Source organism: Ruditapes philippinarum, unplaced genomic scaffold (assembly GCF_026571515.1).
Source record: "Ruditapes philippinarum isolate M1 unplaced genomic scaffold, ASM2657151v2 ctg3305_1_1_1_1, whole genome shotgun sequence".
Lineage (NCBI taxonomy): Eukaryota > Metazoa > Mollusca > Bivalvia > Venerida > Veneridae > Ruditapes > Ruditapes philippinarum.
The window spans coordinates 56,835-70,731 of NW_026866473.1; the positions used below are offsets into that span (position 1 = coordinate 56,835).

The 13,897-nt window shown below is 32.9% G+C and overlaps 1 protein-coding gene across 1 annotated transcript; it reads left to right on the forward strand.

Moving 5' to 3' along the window:
* Positions 1 to 301: 301 nt before the first annotated feature.
* On the forward strand, positions 302 to 2,431 carry LOC132732595 (uncharacterized; the record flags this gene model as incomplete). The annotated part of the gene is made up of 3 exons (XM_060719072.1): positions 302 to 679; positions 1,157 to 1,296; positions 2,367 to 2,431. Coding segments are annotated over exons 1-3 (428 nt in total), but the record flags the coding sequence as incomplete, so codon positions are not given.
* Between the last annotated feature and the right edge of the window lie 11,466 nt (positions 2,432 to 13,897).

Genomic DNA, 13,897 nt, shown 5'->3' on the forward strand with positions numbered 1-13,897 from the left:
TACGGGCCGGCCCAATGTCAAAGAATTTGTATTTTCAAAGTGCGGACACACACCCAAAAATTTGGAATATATCGCAGTCCCCGTGACATTATTCAAATCATTACGAAACGACCGGAAATTTTGCGAAAGGTCAGACATGTTTTCCAAAACGAAGTGAAAAAAACTGAAAAACCCCAAAAAAATTTAAGGTCAAGAAAAAAGGGTGCCATTAATAAAATTTTCAAGGGAAAACAGAACAAGATTTTCCCGAAAATTTTAAAGTTCCCACAAAGGACCAAAAAGCCCTTTCAAACCTTTGGGCAACAGAAAGAACAGCTTTTAACTTTTTTTGAGCGCCTCTTTGAAAAGATCAAATCGGATCTAAAAGAAAAACAAAACACAGATAATCAAGTATTCACAGATTGTCTGAAAGAATTGACAGCTCTGAACAAGGATTTGCAGAAAAAGATAGCATGGATGAGTAATTTAGAGAAAAATAATCAAAATTGTGAAATTTTCATTTTTATGAAAGACACACAAACATTATTAAAAAATATGAAGAGTGACATGGAGAAACTTTCCAGAAATGGACAAGAGACGGCTGTCAGATACGATCGATCTATAGAGATTGAAGAAATTAAAGACGAGATTGAAGATGTTGGATATCTGGTATTCGGTGAATCTGACAAGAATAAGACAGGTAAGTTAAAATACATATATTAAATAACACATTTAAGTGTGTGGTGATTTCAAAAACTGTTTTTAATTTTCAAACATAATTTTTTTGAAAACGCCATTGTAAAACTAGTTCAAAAGATTTTTAACAATATTCATCACAAATTTTACTGAAGACATTTTACACCGTATTTATTCACTTTGTAATAACTAACGAAATTTGGTGGCTGATTTATGATCTCTTATCCTAGACGAAAAAGCAAAACGACATGCATAAATGAAGTCACGTCTTACTTTGTCGAGTCTTAGTGCTTAAGAGGTGACAAAAGGAAAATAGAAAACACAAGCAACATAAAACACATAACAGTTTTCTTATTTTCGGTTCTATTTTGTCATGTCTTCGAGTATTGTTTTTCCGTTTTTTTTTCCATTTTGCAAACAACAAAGGAATCACAAAAACTTTAAAAGATTAAACAAACAATGAAATTAATATCATTTGTAGAGGTCGATTCGAAGAAAACAAAGATGGAAAAGGTAATCAACAGTTTAAACCGTGAAAATCAGGATCTCAAGAATGACATTGGTAGGATGCAGGCTGAAGTGAATCACCTTTGCAAACAAAATACCCAGTTAAAAACACAGGTATGTGCATTTTGTTTATAAGATGCTGATAAGCAACATGCACAAAAGTTAAAGGAACTAGAATAAACGTTTAACTGAAGTTTTAGTGCCAGGTTTTAATATCATATTATTTTCATCATTATCTAATTTTATTTACATATAGGACAACTTTGATCAATATCGCTTGTTAAATCATCAAATTACAAGTTACAAAGCCTAAACCACGCAGAGAGGCGGTTTTCCCTCATCCGTTAAGAAAGTACGCCGGTTACGCTAGGGCCAGTAAGGGTAATTCACTGCAAAACAGTTCGTCCTCAAAATCATTCGGACATTATGCAATTCGAACCCATATTTAAATGGACATTTTCTCGGCAAATCTTTTTTTTTTTTTTTAAGTATACCAATTATTTCAATTTTACTTGTTCTCCAATTTATTTTGCTTCGATATTTGTTGCAACAGACAAACATTTCAGAATGGCATTTTCTTGTGAATTTATGCAAAATATGCAACTTTATTATTTAACAACCAGCGAATACCAAGAAAATGGAGAACAAAATGATTTATGATTCGGATTTTCAACTGTAATAAAGAACGATTTTTAATGCTGATTTACTGTTCATATATTTTGGCGGCGTCTTTGATGTGCAGCATCAACATTTAACTTATTTAACATTTAACAGTTAAATTTAACCCACCTCCGAACAGACGATGGATAATATGGTGATAGTCTTCGTCCGTCCATCTTTAATTCTGTCTCTCAGTCCTATATATTTGTCCGGAGTGTTACTCTAAAAGTATTGTGATATCAATTTTTCCTGCGCCCTGAATAATGTACATCTATATATGACCGAACACACATTTTGTTATTTGATAGGTAAAGAATCGAAATAACATTTTCATTTTTATTGCCCTTGCATCCATGTACAGGTTTGTAAGCGTTTTACTGTGATATACTTTTTGATATCTTTATATTTCATTGTATACACATTATAAGGCCGTGTACAATAAGTTCAATACTTTGTATATGCATTGATACGTTTGTTATTCTAAGACAAGAATAACGAAAAGAATATGCAAATTTGTATTTCAGGTAGACAAAGAAAAAACGGTATTGAACACCGAGATTCAAAACCTCAAACAAGGCTATGAAGCAAGGTATCGTAACCTTTTTTTTTCGTATATTGAAACAATCAATATGTACGTTGAATGATTTTTATGGAAACACATTTATAAACACATTTTTTTTTGTTTCCCGGATGGGTTCTACTTGAATATGTTACATTTTATTATATGATGTTTCTTTGATTTGCGACTTTATCTTCTGACACTAAGACAAATCGGCAAACTATATGATTAAGAAACATTATGGTCAAAAAAAAAAATATCGGTTTGATTGAGCCTGTAAATAGAGAATACGCCAACTTATTTTCCTTCCAGCTTTTGTAAGGTTGATGTTGGTATTAACACACTAAATGAATTCATTAACGAAAATTTCCATGGTAACTCAAACAATTTTCATATCTTTCGACACTGCAAAACAGCGAGATTAACCGGATTGTTTACATTATTGCAATCTGGACTATTGTTAAGTTTATCAAATGAATAAACTGTAAGCTGTTAGTACAATGGTAGATTTAACATATTTTTTGCACAATATGGAAGTGAATGTTTTGATGGTCACAATGTTGCTATGGAAACATGAACCAGTTTTAAAAGCTTGATATATTTTCGAATAATAGAGGTATTATAACAGTCATGGCGGCAATTAACCTTTATCATAACTTTTTAAAACTTTTGTTTATTGCGACAACAATCTTTGGGACAAGACCTTTAAGTAGTTAAGACTAAACTTGACCTTCATTTATAAATGACCTTGACCTTCAAGGTCAAACGTCTAAATTGTGCTTTTTTTGCTGATGTTTGCTAAAGGGGGCTTTTCCTTTGTGAAGTTAAATGAATTGTCTTCTAAATTGAACAGAACAATTTTTAGGATAGAATTGTAAGCTAACTAGACAAGAGATTGACATTCAATCATAAATGACCTTGATCTTGAATGTCAAATTATTTAAAATTTCTTTTTTTTCTGTATCTGGCTATAACTTTGTCATTTATAAATGGATTTACTTCATATTTAGACATAATATCTTTTGTGTCATGACCGTCATGGATATTGACATTGACTAATTTATGACCTTGACCTTGAAGGTCAAATTATTGAATTTTCACTACTAAAATATATTGCTATAATTGCCTGTACCTTGGTTATTAATCAATGGATTATCTTAATTCTTGGACAAGTCATTTTTAATTGCTAAACTGCATTGACCTTGAGTTTTAAATGACCTTGACCGCCAATGTCATACAATTGAATTATGGTTAAGTTGTCATTGTTTTGTTATTTAACTACAGATTTGTGTCATACGTGGACAAAACAACAATTGTGCCCAAACGGACATGTTGAATAATTTAATACATGACCGTGACCGTCATATTAACTTTTCTTATATTTTCTTAACTTGGTCATTTTATTTTTGGCAATCATTCATACTTGAACAAAACAACAAGTATTACTAGACAGAGCTATCAAACCTTGAAATTTAAATTAGATTTGTTTAAACAATTTATTTTTCTGCTTCATGAAAAAGTATTAAAGTCAAACGCTGTCCCCGCTAGCTCTTTTTTCACAGAATACAAGTTTTATGTAAATACTTAATAATTCACATGGCCACCTTTTTAATGTATTGAACCTTTACAAATTATGCATTTGATTTTCAGAAGTTTTCACTCTTGCTTTAGCTAGGACACGTAAAATCAGTTCTATATGATTTGAGAAAAAGTGAGAAAAATATGTTGAGGAAAGAAAGAAGTTGCAACATTTCTTTAGAGTAAACAGTTCAAGTATCCCAGATACTATGTTAACCAGAAACAGAATAGTCCATGAAGTATAAGATAGATAAATAAACAATTTTTATGTCAACTCCAATGAATTATCAACTAAATGATATTCATAATACTGCACTTTTATACGGTTTTACAATTTATAAAATAAATATCATCAGAACAATATATAACAGAATTATGAATGATATCAAACCTCATATATAGAAGTTTTCTTCTGAAAGACAAACAATTTTATATCACTGTGCAGTCTTAAATCTCCCACATGTTTTAGTTCTGAAAGACAAACAATTTTATATCACTGTTTAGTCTTAAATCTCCCATTTTCTTTGTATCAGGAGGCCTTTATATAAAAATTTCTGACAGTATATATATTAGACAAAACAAGTATGTCTGCATTGTAACTCTGACTGAAAAAGCGGGATAACCTAACTTAATTCGCAAATTTTCTGACAGACACATTACAAGTATATACATAAATGTAAACGATAAATTAAATTTGTTATGATACCTGTTTCCGAAATAGAGTTTCATATAAGTTAAAATTACTACATGTTAAAATTATGACAGTGGGTCAAAAGAAACAAAGTCTTCTCGCAAGATACTAAGTCCTTGTACATGTTAGAAACATTGGATTTAGCATACAGTCATGGTCCCGAGGAGCTAGCTTTAACCACTTTTTAATGTTAATTAAACTGTATCACTGCGCATGACCATTGTAGGCGATGACACACTGGTGAAACATGAAAACACAATAGAGAAGACGCCATGGTATGATCATGTCATCGTTTTTACGTCATCGTAACATGGCATTTACACCAGCGTGTTATCGTACCATCTCATTTTCAAAGTCGTAGCCTCTGTATTGCAAGTTATGGTAAAAAAAAATCTGTGTTTGTATAAACACAAATGCCCCCGCGCTCACTGTTGTATGGAAGAAAACCAATCAAGTGTAGAACTCTGTATTTGGCACCCTTAACCTTGACAAACTGACCCCTTCCTCTATCAAAAGGAAAAATATCATGCAAGTTATTTTCCTAACAAATATGAAATAAATCTGTCAATAAATAAAGGCTGTATGGGCAAAAGTGTAAACAATCTCTTTTTAGAACTGGTGACCTTGACCCAACTGACCCCTAACTCCATCCAAAGGAAGAATATCATGTAAGTTATTTTCCTACCAAATATGAACTAAATCTGTCAATATATAAAGGCTGTATAAGCAAAAGTGTAAAAATCTATTTTTAGCACTGGTGACCTTGACCCAACTGACCCCTACCTCCATCCAAATGAGAATACCTCAATTTTATGTTCCTACAAAATATACAAGACATCTGTCGATTGAATAGGGTTAATACGCCTGTAAAAAAGTAAACAATCTATTTTTTACATTGATGACCTTAACCCAAATGATCCCTTACTTAAGGAAAAGGAAGAGGACCTCCCTTGGTATGACTATTATAAACATGAAAGACATTAACTTAAAAATAAAGGCTGTATGAGCAGAAATGTTTAGATTTATTTTTTTTACACAAGTGACCGACCTTGACCTAGAGACGCCTAACGCCACAAAAATTAGAGGACCGTTAAAGGTATCCACCTACCAAATATGAAAGATATCATTAAATAAATTAAGTAATTAGGTTAATGTTTTTGATAAATCCAACTTGGCGGAATAGGTTAACCATACAAAGCCCTATTTTCAAAGTGATAAAAAGGGAAATTACTGGGAAAATGGATGGCACATTTATATAACCTGCAATATCATGTACATTGTATTGATAAGTAAGTGTGAAAATTATTAAGCCATTAGTTCAGATAGAACATAAGATATTTCCAATTTGCCGGTTTAGGTTACCCATTATTCATTTTCTAAGGGCTGAAAAGGGCCATAACTTGGTTCATGGAAGCCATAGTTATTTAACTTGCCCATATCATATACTTTGTATGGATTAGTAAGTGTATAAATTATGAAGCTATTGGTACAGGTAGAACTTAAGAAAAATCCAACTTGCCGTTATAGGTTAACCTCGTACGGACAGACGGACGGACGTTCCAACATTTTGGTTTTAGGGGCTTTTTTCTTTGTTATTTTCTTTGTTTTCCTAAGGGCTACTAGCCACTAAACCCTTTGATCACGGAAATTCAATGAACCTATTGTTCTCTTTTGTTCTCTTTACTGTTATATAGCCCCTAAACCCAAAATGTTTGCTCGGACAGACGGACGGACAGACGGACTGTTCAATTACTATATGCCCGGGGGAATAAAAATCATGATTTTCCAAACAGCACAAGGTCATGACTAGTAATAAATAGCATTCATTTAACCATCTAAACACTTGGTGAGTATGGCCTATGAACGACCAGGGTGGTTAGAAACTAATAAGGACAAATATAAATAGCTACTGTCGGTCATACTCGTTTTTTGTTTTAAAAAATTACCTTTTTCGTATTAGCCTTTTATAACATTTACTTTGTCCTATTAGTCTCTATAGCTATAACAAAAATAAATACCATTTATTAAGTATTAGAATAAATAAACTTACATACATATCAAAAAGAAATAAAGAAAACAACATACAATTAGCCGTTTTATTAGCCTTTTGATAGACTTAAAATGACTTGCTTAAAATATTGTCAGTTAACAAATCATAATTTAAAGCACAGCTTAAATTGAAATATGCCTATTAACTGTACAATAACTAAGGTTTATACAGATTTCTTTAAACAGATAAAGGTACTAGTATGTTCCTGACTTATAATTAGTGAGTTTTTCCATGAACAAGTGGTTATGTTCTTGTTTACTGATTGTCCCTTGTCTGGTGCAGTTAAAAGTTTGTTCCGCAAACTTTGAAAGCGCACATCTTTTGAATAAAGTTGTACCATGAAATGTGATTTTATATCAAGCAGTTATTGTAGCTTAAAATTCACTGTACACATACACAGTATATCTACATTTCTTTTTTGTTGAATACATCTAAATTTAAAATTGTGTTGATCTTTAAACATTTTTTTTCCAGTTTGTTTTAGTTTTGATATGTATAACCACAACATTAGGTATGATGACTTTTCATTAAATTAAAAAGAAAGAAAGAAAAACAAAAGAACTATCTACCACTAGTTTTGAACTCCATTTTCCTGGGTGACAGTCATCATCATAATCCACTAGGACAGAGAGTCTATAACTACAAATACTTTAAAAATAAATTCTTATACCGTTAAAACTACTATCTGTCGTTATTACCTCATTCAGAATCAATAATTTCAACTTTCTGTGTCTAAAACTAAAGATATTATACTATACAAAAGATGTAGAATACAAATATTATATTTTCCCATTTACATCGCCGAAAATGGTTGACATGAAAGCAATTGTCAATTGTCTACTTTCAGTTTTAAGTGTGTAACTCCCTTGAATTGTGAATAATTCTAAATCAAATAACCTAAAATAATGTGCATTTATATTCTTTCTTGTCTTTAGACAAAATGAATAGATAGAAATGAAGAATGTTATATAAACTTTCGATTTCACTTATCAATAAAACACGGAAAAATGTTTTCCATACTCGAAAGTCATTCTTTCTAATCTATCATATGTTCGAACAGGAAATTTTCGGATATGATCTAAATAATACAGTTACTAAATGCTATAAATCAGTTGTTGACAAAAGGTTTTGTATTTCCATTAAGGTCTTTATGTCAGGAATATTTTTGATTAAAGTTGTTTATACAAATGCATTGGTACAAGCCAGATAATATGATTATTATCAGCTTACCCTAATTACCATAGCAACAGCCAATGTTAGATTAACGATATTTATATATGAAGAGCCAAACCTGACACCACCATATTTCTGTCGTAACATATATGGTATCATTTTGTGAAAAGGACTAAATGTCGCTTGTGGCTCTTCATATCTAATTTAAAGCAAGTGCAGCAGCAAATGACCGATAATTCGCCATTTTGGCAAATATGCACGGTAAATGACATGTACTTTCTAGATATGAAAATACTTTTTACTGCAATATTTTGCCATTTTTAGATAGATTATTAGTCATTTTTTGAGAAACTTGTATGATTTTATTTTCTTTATTGGTTTTGAATTCATAAAATTACAGGGCTAAAATTGTCCGTTAGTGAACCTTGTCCTTTAAAACTGTAAAATGTAGCTTTTAATTGACACTTTGAATTGTCTTTAAATGTTATTTTAAGTGCACGATTCCAAATGTCAATACTGTTGCAAGAGGAACTAAAGACTATTCTTCTCTTAGGTAGCCAACAACCTAGCCCGATTGGATGCTTTTCCTTAATTTCAAAATTGTAGGTAAAGAGATAGTTAATGAATAAAACTTGCTCATCGCAAATTTATATTAAATAAATGAAATTAATCAAACATATATCTTACAGACCACAAGTCATATTTTACTTCCAATTAAAAACCTGTTAAGAAAATATACATCATGCCATGAAAATAAAACGAATAGTTAGCAATTACAGACTCGACTCTAAGTATTTAAAACGTTTATGAGAGACAATTGTGTAACATCTCTCACGCCCTAAGCGCTGTTTATGCGCTTCTATATACTCAGACTATTGTTTTTGAATCAATGATCCTGAAGAACTTAATTTGTTACACCACTGAACTGAAATACATGGTAAAAACAACCGATAGGCATACAACACTTTACAGTTGCTGTTGTAAGTATACAAAATATGAAAAGAGAAGAAGCTTCGAGAAAATTTCATGACAACTTTGTAAAAATTTGACAATGGCAGACTCGGTAGAATTGGCTGGGCTCATGAAAGACAGTGTAATAGCATCAACACTAACGACACCAAGCGAAAGTCTAATCCCCAGGACTATACGTTTTAAGGACCAGAAAAATTCAATTTGATCTTTTCATCAGCTGGATATTTAGTATGAATATATGCTATACTTGTGTAATTTTCCTGACGTGCTTTGTCTTGTGCCCTGTCCGGTTTTTGTTTTGGGGTCCTCCTGAGCTCCTGGCAACTCTTCCTTGTTGCTGGGTCGTGTGGAGTTGCGTTCGCTGAAAGCAACCTTTCTTTGTTGATCTTGTTTACCATATTTATTACTTGAACTATATAATTAGACTTTTTCAGCTCACCAGAACCGAATGTTTAGCGTGAGCTATTAGTATCAAAGGGGGATGGTCCGTCGTCCGTCGTCATGCCTCAGCAATCATCTTCTCCTCTAAACTGCTGGACAGATTAACATCGAATTTGGTATGTATCATCCCTGTGACAGTCACACTTAAATTTGCTCATGACATTTCAGTTGTCCCCTTTAAGGGGTCAGCAGGGCTTAAAGTAGTAAAGCCTTTAAACATCTTCTACTTAATTAAATGGTGGATAATCATCAATTTTTGTCCGTAGCATTCCTAGGTAGTTTTTATTAACAACTTTGCTCATATTGATTTAATTGTACATTTTGGGGCCGTTAAAGCTCAAAATAGAAACAAAACTTCAATCGTCTTCTTCTACTGAACTAATAAGGGATGATTTCCATTCCTTGTCGATAGAATTCTTAGATAGCATTTTATCAAATTTGCTTATATCTAGTTGATTGGCCTATTTGATGGGCCACTATAACTAACTATAGAAAAACCTTTAAACATTTTTTGTACTATCCTAATTATTGGATTATCACCAAACTTTGTAGCATTCTTAGATAGTCTGTTATCAAATTTGTACAAATTTATTTGATTTGCCTCTTTTCGGGGCCCCTAAAGATAAAAATAGAGAAAAACACATTAAACAGCTTCTCATACTTAACTTATTGATGGATGATCACCAAACGCTGTCTAAAGCATTCTTAGGCAGTCTTTTATCAAGTTAGCTCATATGAATTTGATTGGTTCCTTTTAGGGGCCGCTAAAGCTAAAAATAGAAAAAACATGTAAATATAATCTTCTACAGAACTAATCAATGGATGATCACCAAATTTTGTCTGTATCACTTTTAAGAAGTCTTTTATCAAGTTTGCACATATTTTTTGATTGACTCCTTTTGGGGGCGCTAAAGCTAAAAATAGAAAGACACTCTAATTGTATTTTTCTACTGAACTAATAGATGGATGATCATCAAACTTTGTCTGCAGCATTCTTAGGTAGTTGTTTATCAAGTGTGCTTAAACCAACTTGATTGGCCATTTTAGCGTCCGCTAAAGCTAAAAAGAGACAAACCTTAAACACATGTTTGTTCTGAACTAATTGGATTATCACCATACTTGTTGTTCCATACTGTCTTTGTGACACTTTTGTTTGTGTCCCTTGTTGTTTTTTCGTCTCCGGTAAGTATCTTCCCTTTTGCCCCTAGTTTCATTTCTTTATTCCCTCCTCCTCCGAATTTCCTATCCCCTTCCCCTTTAACTGAGTGGGCCTATAAATCAATCATTTAATTGTTTTATTTGATTTCCTTGCCGGTTACTCCTTCGTATATATCATTTCAGTGATAAGCCTGTTCCGTGCTTTCTCTTTCGCCCTGTCCTGTTTTTGTTGTGTCCTCTTGGGCTCCTTGCCACTGGTTTTTGTTGCTGGGTCGGGTTGGGGCTGCATTCATTGAACACCGCCTTTTTCTTGTTGATCTGATTTATCGTATTTTGTTTGTAGCATTCTTAGATAGTCTGTTATCAAATTTGCTCAAATTAATTTGAATGGCCCCTTTTAGGGGCCTCTAGAGCAAAAAAATAGATAAAAATATTTTAACAGCTTCTGCTTAAGAACTAATTGATTACCAAACTTTGTCCGTAGCATTCCTAGGTAGTCTTTAATCAAATTTGCTCATATGAATTAAATATGCCCCTTTTAGGGACAACTCAAGCTAAAAAATAGACACAAACCGTTTTATTTCTCCTACTATAAGACTTATTGATTGATGGCCACCAAAATATTGTCTGTAGCATTCTTACGTAGTATTTTATCACGTTTGCTCAAATTAATTTGATTGGCTCCTTTTAGGGGTCACGAAACTTATAAAATGTCATAGTCTAGGCATTTCTTCAAATTATAGTTAAAAAATGGTAGGGAAACAACTCATGTAGAAATGTCTTCCATACACATGTACATGTTATGCAAGTTTTCAAAAAAAGATATTTAATTGCTTGGAGAAAGTCTTAATTTCATGACCTGTTTTCTTTTCAGAGATTTTGAAGAAATGATTTGAGGTTATGTACATATTTGCACATTGTCTTTCGTCATATTTGCACATTGTCTTTCAACCGCCTCCGTGGCCGAGGGGTTAGAGTCGATGACTTCTAATCCAGTTGCCTCTCTGGCGTGGGTTCGATCCCCGGGAGATGCTTTGGTAGTTTTACGCGGTAGAACGTAGTCTAGTACTGATGTAACTCTTCGGGAACGATGGTTAGGAAACTACCCGCCTATATGACTGAAATACTGTTGGGAAAAGGCGTAAAATGAAACCAAACAAACAAACATTGTCTTTCATTTGACATGCTGAAATAGGATCTCACTAGACTCTACTGCACAATTGCAAAGTTTAATTGTATATAATAAAAAATCTATTTTTTGAACTATTTAGTGTTCACAAAATAATTCCTCTCTTGCTTATGTTCTAGCATTTTGATACGCATTGCATCATTATATTAATCTTTCTGCTGGGTCATTTGCTGAGAATATTCCCTAGGAAATGAAATAAGGCCTAAAGAAAGATTGCATTTGTTTCCTTTACCTTACTAACAAACTCATTATTTATTGAATTTTGTGAATGTTTTTCAATTTTTGTTTAATTGGATCCAAAATTGGAGAAAACACAATTTCGAAAGACAGTGATAGGGACATTTTATCACAAACTATGTTTTGTTTCTGGTGAGCGATTCAGGGCCACCATTGCCCTCTCGTTTTCGCTTTAGCATAATATAAGTAAAACAAGTCGAGTTGGCTTGGTCGAGTTGGCTTGTTCACTGCAAAAAATACTGTACAGTTATCTGCCCATAAACCCATTAAGACTTTAAGTGCCTTTTTCATCACACTGTACGGAAAGTGACGGAAACATTTACGGAAAGTGTTCATCGGCATTTTTCCAAGCGGATTGATTGTGACGTCATTTCAAGTGAAGAAGTACATGACATGGGGAGCAAATATTTGCCAGATTATGCCTTTTCTGAGGGTGAAAATGAAAAAATGCCGACTTTACCATACCGGTTTAGCCGAGCCAATTTTCGGCTTGATGTAAACTTGAAGCAATCAAGCCGAAATATATATTTTTTTCTTGCCTATGCACAGCATAGTTTTAAATGCATTCTTTAAAGGTAATAAGGCTGAAGAAGATAGTATTGTGCCTTTTTGGGATTTTTTTTAAAAATCCTTTTATTAAACAAATACTTAATACAGGTGATGAGCAATTCTTGCGTTATTTATTTTTTACAAGTTACTCAAGTGCGATAATTTATGATATTGGTGTGCAGTCAAAACACTGCTCTAACAAAACAGTAGCTTTTAAAAAAAATATGAAATTCATGATTGATAAATCAATTAAACATACTGTTATAAAAATTCTTGTAAATGTTTATAAAAATTTACTTTTCTCTTGTTACGAGTTTTTTTAATGTTTTTTTTATTGGTTGGTTCGGTAGTATACTTTTATATGGTACATTATGAGATTGAAAAAGACCAGGTTCATGCCTAAGCACACACTGTCGAGTTAAAGCACCCGAATAGCTAGTATGGTATTTTTTCTACATTCATAAATCCAATGTCCCTAGTGTGACTCGAAGCCAGTGGTTCTGAGTAAGCAACCCGAACCAATTGGCGTCATTTTTAAATGGGTAATTTTAATTTAATTTATACCTATATCTAGTCAGGCCTTGATGAAGAGTTTAACTGTGGAATGAACTATATCTGGAACATATCATCACAGTCTTCGGGGTAATATAAAATGTAGCACTGGCCTAGTCCTTAAATTATCTGTATTGTCCCAGAGATGAAGCGTTTTAGTAGTACTTAGGATGGAGGAAGTTTGGTTATATTCACGCATCCATCCACACTTACTGTGGCATGACTGCTAAATTCCATAAAGCTCTCTACAGATATTTTATTCAAAGGACCTATCACAAATAACCTAAAAATGTTTTAAACAAGGGTTATATATCTGTGGTCTCTTTTATGCATGTTACATTTTGAGCTCTGTTTGAATCCAACATGAAAAGCATCACACCTTCACTGCTATTGGTTAGATGAGCAAAACAATTTCAGTTAAAGTTGCAACAAATTTAATCTTTAACCATATAGCTTATGCCTTTAAAGAAGTATGAACAATAGCATTCCAAGAACATAAGAAATAAAAGTATGCCAACTTCAGCAAATGCAATTAATCTCTATACAAAAAGGTGCCATAAAAGGAGGTAGAAAGGATGTTCTCGAAGTTAGCCAGACAGTCAGAGCAAATTTTTTGTCTGTTCATGCTACTCCGGCTAGATGGAATTCGGTTCCGGCTGAATCGGCTAGCCAGAGAAGATACAATAAAGCCTGTGCAAAAGACAATTGGTTAATTCCACAATATAGTTTCAAATTACTTATCACGTCGATATCTGGCTATTCTGACTGGCCTGAATAACCAAAATGAAGGCTATTTAAGATGAAAAAAGTCCAGGAACAAATTCATGAATATTTGTGTCGTGCAAAGTGTGACCGTGATCCACTTGCAAAGGTACGTCCGTCGGGAATTCTCTAGTATTATGCCCA